Raw genomic sequence first — 6,000 nt, 5'->3', positions numbered from 1 at the left:
ACTCTGTTTTCTCCTCCACAGATGCTGCCAGACCTGCTGAGCTTTTCCAGCAACTTTGTTTTTGTTCCTTGGGTTCAACTCATCCATACTGACCAGATATCCTAAACTAACCTAGTCCCATTTACCAGCATTTGGCCCATATCCCTCTAAACCCTTCTTATTCATGAACCAATCCAGATGCCTTTTAAAATGTTGTAATTGTACCAGCCTCCAACACTTCCTCTGGCAGCTCATTCCATACACGTACGTGAAAAAGTTGCCCTTTAGTACCTTTTAAATCTTTCCCCTCTCACCTGAAACCTTTGCCCAATAGTTTTGGACTCCTCTGCCCTGGGGAAAAGACCTTGGCTATTCACCCTATCCAAACATCTAATTTTGTTATAAACTACTGTAAGGTCAGCCTCTAACACTCCAGGGAAAATCGCCCAAACCTATTCAACATCTCCCTGTAACTCAAACCTGCCAACATAACATCCCAGTTCCTAAACTCAAAGCACTGACCACTAAAGGCATGTGTACCAAATGCCTTCTTCATTACCCGCCTACCTGGGATTCCACTTTCAAAGAACTATGAACCTGTACCCTACAGTCTCTTTATTCAGCAACAATCCCCAGGACAAGAGAGGCAAGCATCCCTAGTTTAATCTCAACTGAAAATGCAGCTTACCGGTTTATTCTTTCAACACTTTTCCTCTGATGAAAGCCTTGTCCCTCGGTCAACTTAAAAACTGCTTTACCAAAATAATTGTCGCAGATGCCAATAACAGAAACAATAATGACAAACATACATGAATAATATGAATACTTCTTAAAAAAAAACACAGAAAATAATGAGAGGAGAGGGGAGAGATTCAAGACAGAAAAAAAACAAGCCAGCTATAACAGCAACACAATAAGTTGCAAGTGAAAGGTTGGGCAGAGACAGAAACAACAGTAGGCCAAGAGGAACACAAAAATCAGTAGGAAAGTAAAATTAGTTAAACACAGAAGTGCAATTTAATTTCCTATGCACAAATCATGAGCAAAACTTACTGCGTACTGTACGATTCACAAAGTGCCTCCAACAATTATAAAACACAAACTCTTATTCCTCAAAAGCAAAGGAAAAACCTCAACTTTAGCATTATTTATGATCTGAGTTATGTGTCATTTAAGTTAAAACGTCATGTTATACACTATAAAAGAAACAAAATAGTGTACAAAATCTCTCAAGACTACAGCAAGAAAGGTACACACTATTTTGAATAAGTACAGTCAAGTTTTCAATGTCATATTTCTTTTCTAAAAAGTGGACATTGAATGAGTGTAATTAATTAATCAAAGTCTTAAAGAACAAAGAAACCCCAAATGCTGATGACTAGAAAGAAATCTAATATTTCAGGAAGCTGGATGAGTTGTGAACTAGATATCAAGAACAAAATAAGATGACTTTAATTCTATTGACATTAACCTAAAAGAAATGGCTCTAGCAATCGATGGCAGCTAGCATAACGACAGCATCAGGAGTAATCTGACTAAAATTCCAATTTGCACTCTAAAAATAAGAAAATACAAGGCTTCTGAGGAAAACAAATATGAATGATGAACACAAAGAAAACGGGTCGAGTGAGCAAACCTCTTGTCAATTGCCACTCTTCCATGGAAGGAAGAAGTGAGAGTGAGAACAACGAGGTAACTGTGGAACAAGGAATGAAGGATACAGGTGTTCAGCAACTAGATCAAAGGAATAAGTGATATGATGGCACAAAGTAATGATTATCTCAGGAAAATGAAGAATTTGAGGCATATGAGGGAAGGAAATGTTAGCTTAAAAGTATTTGTTTTTAAGTTTGTTGTTAGTATGTACATGAAATGGGCAAGGTCAATTTACTGCCCCTTTTCTAGTTACCCTGCAGAAGTACTGGTCAGCCTTCTCCTTGATCAGCTCTAGTCCTTGCAGTAATGGTTCTTTGACAATGGACTTTGGAGTGGATTCTGACAATGACCAAGGGAATGGTCATCGACATCCTCATCAGGATGGTGGGGCCTGAAGAGGAACTTGGGAGGCAATGACATTCCCACAACGTAATGACCCGTATGCTTTTTAGTAAATCGATATCACAGGATTGTAGGTACTGTCAAAATAACCATGATGAGCTGCTACAGTGCACATCATAGTTGATCAGTGATCAATGTTGTGTTGGGGGAAAACAGGAAACAATTGAAAGCCGCATTTTCCCTAACTCCCACAGTGCCACTACCAGGACATTTTTCCAAAGTGGTATATACAAACATACAAATGTCCACAGCACCCACATTTTCCCCTACCACTGACAACATTTTGCATCTCCTCATTTTTAAGCCCAATTTTCTATCTCAAAAGAAAGTAGAAAAGGGAAGGAAAAATGACATCTAACAAAGAGAATGCAGAAAAGGCAAAATAGAAAAACAGAAACAAAGTTAGCAGGGATAATTAAAAGATTGTAATCTATAATTTATCATACATAATACCATAGAAGATCAACCACAGGCATCAAGAATCTTACTTATGCAAGCACTTGCAGGTCAGTTTTAGTAACCTGTCATGAGAAAATGCATTTTAAAGCCATCTAAGAATGGTGCACTATACAACCTCAATGGAAACCACTCTATTTGAGGAATTTAAGTTGACAATTGGTTCTGCCAGTATCAGCTGACTTGCAAATGTAAATGATCGGATCTTCATGACTGCAGCAGCGACCTTTTTTTTTTAAGTTTTGTGTGCGGTCACTGGGATTGACTGCTTGTGCATCATGCCCACGAAAGGCAAAAAGAGTAGTAAAATTAGTTTCATAATTTTGTGATCCCATTGTTAAAATCTGCCCTTTTGAAGTGCACAGGTCCCACTGACATGAGCTGAAAAATGGAGATCCATATTTTCAGTTGATGTTCTATACATCTACACAATCGTGGGAAGAAACACAATAAACAGGGTAGGAAGACGGAGAGAAAGATACTAAGACAAATGTCAAAAACAAAGGTAAGGATGCAGTAGAGTAAAAACACATGTTTAGTGAAAATATTGAAGTAGATCTTGGAGATGGTATAAATTTGTTTTTAAGACATGAAATCTATTCAGCATGTGGTTTTTGAGAACTGCATTATAAGTATAACTCATGCTCTGTTGACTTCACCTGCCACAAGAAATGACTAACTGAAAATAGTGCACACATTTAATACTTACTTGTAGCCAACTAAGAAGTTTAAGAGAAGACTTGATTTCTTAAAATAACTGTTGAGGTTCAAAGAAATGAAAGGGGAAAGCATTATCATGTAAAATAATAATCAATTACTTTCAAGCAATATCACCTACAAGTTGACAAATGTATGAAGAAATTAGGGCCCTCGTAGCGCAGTGGTAGTGTCCTTACCTCTGAGCCAAGAGACCAAGGTTCAAGTCCCACCTGTCCCAAACAGTTTGATTAAAATAAACACTAAAAACTTGGATTAATGGCTTCAAGCAGGTATTTGATGAATATTTTAAATAAGAAGGTACAGTACATGTGCATCAACAACTCGGCCAGTGGACAGGCCTCAAATATTACAAAATGCAAATTACAGCAGTCACTTAGAAACGCATTTACACTGCTAAGGACAAAAATTGTCACTTGCCGCACAAATCAAGATAAAAAAAACTTGTAAAACTCATGATCACGTGCGAAGGGATACTGTTGAACTGGACTACATCGCAGGGCAAGGCTTCTTGGCGTTCAATTCAATGTTGCTGCAGAAACGCAACTTGTTAAAAAAAACACCCTCCAAGCAACGTACAGGTATCGATGAACATCAAAAGCGTATTCAAAACTGTGCAATGGAGAGTGAATGCTTACTACACATCAGCCAAAAAAAAAACTCACCGTGTGCCAGCAGTGTTAAAAATAGATATAAACAATGCACCATCCTTCAGAAGAAAACTTGAAAATGATCGACATCTCCGAAATGTTAAGGGACCAAACCAATTTTGCAGAACTACAGCAGACGAGATACCATTGCTGAATTCTGAAGTTGAGCGAGTTTTCTATGCACGATCACCGATTTCGTTCCCTTCACCATCTGCCACCCCCACCCCTCTTCCCCCAAAATGAACTACAATAACTCTGCAATAACCCCGTGGAATCTCTTTTAAATACCCGGATATGCACTGAGATGGTCCAAACTCTCTTGTACTTACATAGGTTCCAGGGTCTTGGTGAGCCACGACTTGAGGGCATCGAGATTTTCTATCATCATTGTGATCAAGCTTGGAAAGGGAGAAAGGTTTTTTTTTGGGGGGGGTGGGAGATAACAGAGGCCGATCGGCTCTTGTCAAACACTAAACAATTTGTTGACGGGGGAGGAGGGGGAAGGAAAGATCAGGACGGAGGAAAGTGGCAAGTGGGGGGGGGGGGGGGGGGTTGCTTTATGACCTAAAGGAACTGGGGTTGTTTCGTCTTCTCCCTTTGGAGGGAGAAGGGGGTGGGGAAATCAAAGACCGAACATCGAAACGAAAGGATCTTTACCCCCCCTTTTAATAACGAAAACAAAAATTTACAAATAGCAGCTGCGGCTCCGGATGCTCAACGTGTCCACACACACGGCCAGAGACAGGGCCCGCAAACAATATTTAAAAATATCTTTTTTCTTTAAAAAAAAACGTACAGGCCTGCGCAGCACGCCAAGAGTGTTAAGAGTTTGAGACTTTTTCTTTCCTTTTTTAAAAAAAATCGTTCCGCCACACACTCGGAAGCGTCAGGAGTATTTCACCAGCTGGGCCCAGGCTAACTCTAACATTTCTCCCTCTTGGCGAGAGCATTCAGAAAATGGCGGCTTCCTACTCTCGGCCCGCACACACATCTCGCGAAGTTTCCCGCTGGCTGAATAGGGGGCGTGGTGAGAACTCCTCGTGTGTGTGTGTATATATATATATCCATCTGGAGGACAACTTGCAAACTTCAATAGGCACACACACACAGACAGAGAGGGGCCTGGGGGAAAGGGAATGAGGAAGGGGTGGGGAGAAGTGGGATAGGGGATGAAGGGCTGGGGGTAAAGGGAATGGAGGGAGAGGAGGTAGGGGAAAGGGGATGGTGGAGGTGGGGGATGGGGATGGAGGAGGTTGGGGAAACTGGATGGAGGGGGTTTGTGTGGGCAAGGGATTGAGGGGGTAAGGGACTGGGGGAAGGGGTGATAGCAGTTGAGGTAGGGCTGTGGGGAGAAGGGGAGATGGCAGGAGTCAGTGGAAGGGAGTGGCGGAAAGGGGAGATTGGAGGTAATTAGAGGAGGGAAGTGGGGGAAGGGAGATGGGCAGACTCATGGGAGGGGAGTGGGGGGAAGGGTGATGGGGTGACTCGGGAGAGGAGTGGGAGAAAAGGAGATGGGCGTATGGTAGGGAGATGTGGTAGTCAGTCGAGGGGAGTTAGGAAGGGGAAGGGGAATGGGGGAAGAGGGGACTGGGGAAGGGGAAGGGGTGGGGGAGTTCGGGAAGGTGGAGTGGAGTGGGAGGGAAATGGGGGAGTCAGGGAGGGGAGGGGAGTTGCGTGAGGGGAAATGGGAGGGAGGAGTGGGTGAAAGGTGGAGAGGGAAGTGTGGGAAAGGGAGAGGCGATGGAGAATGAGGGAGACAGGATTGTGGGAAAGGGAGGTGGAGATGGGGGAACGGGAACAGTGTGGGAAAAGGAGAGGGGAGAGTGGGTTTAGGGGAGGGGCGAATGGCAGAGAGGCGATGGTGAATGGGGAGTGGGAGAAGGGCAGATGAGGGGAGTCGGGGAAGGGAGTTGGGGAAGGGCAATTGATGGATTGGGGAAGGGGAGATGGGGAGAGTTGGGGAGGGGAGTGGCGTGAAGGGAGAGTGGGGAAGGGGGGGTGAGTGGACGTACAGGGGAGGGGCGGAAGAAGGGGGGTGGGGGGGGGGAGGGGGGGGAGGGGAGAGGGGGGAGGGGGGGGTGAGTGGACGTACAGGGGAGTGGCGGAAGAAGGGAGTTGGGGAGGGTGAGTGGCGGAAGAG

The 6,000-nt window shown here is 43.7% G+C and overlaps 1 protein-coding gene across 3 annotated transcripts in view; it reads right to left on the bottom strand.

Moving 5' to 3' along the window:
* The window catches only part of rbm26 (RNA binding motif protein 26), a 79,102-nt gene extending 74,261 nt beyond the window's left edge, over nucleotides 1-4,841 (bottom strand). For all 3 annotated transcript variants that reach the window (XM_048597944.1, XM_048597945.1, XM_020535792.2), the window contains exon 1: nucleotides 4,190-4,841. In XM_048597944.1, the coding sequence (XP_048453901.1) occupies nucleotides 4,190-4,248 (59 nt within the window). In that variant the 5' untranslated portion in view covers nucleotides 4,249-4,841. The remainder of the gene's footprint in view (nucleotides 1-4,189) is intronic.
* Nucleotides 4,842-6,000: the final 1,159 nt, after the last annotated feature.

The sequence above is a fragment of the Rhincodon typus genome, chromosome 6 (genome assembly GCF_021869965.1).
Source record: "Rhincodon typus isolate 14 chromosome 6, sRhiTyp1.1, whole genome shotgun sequence".
NCBI lineage: Eukaryota > Metazoa > Chordata > Chondrichthyes > Orectolobiformes > Rhincodontidae > Rhincodon > Rhincodon typus.
The sequence above is the reverse complement of the archived record's forward strand: the minus strand, read 5'-3'. Positions and strand labels throughout refer to the sequence as shown.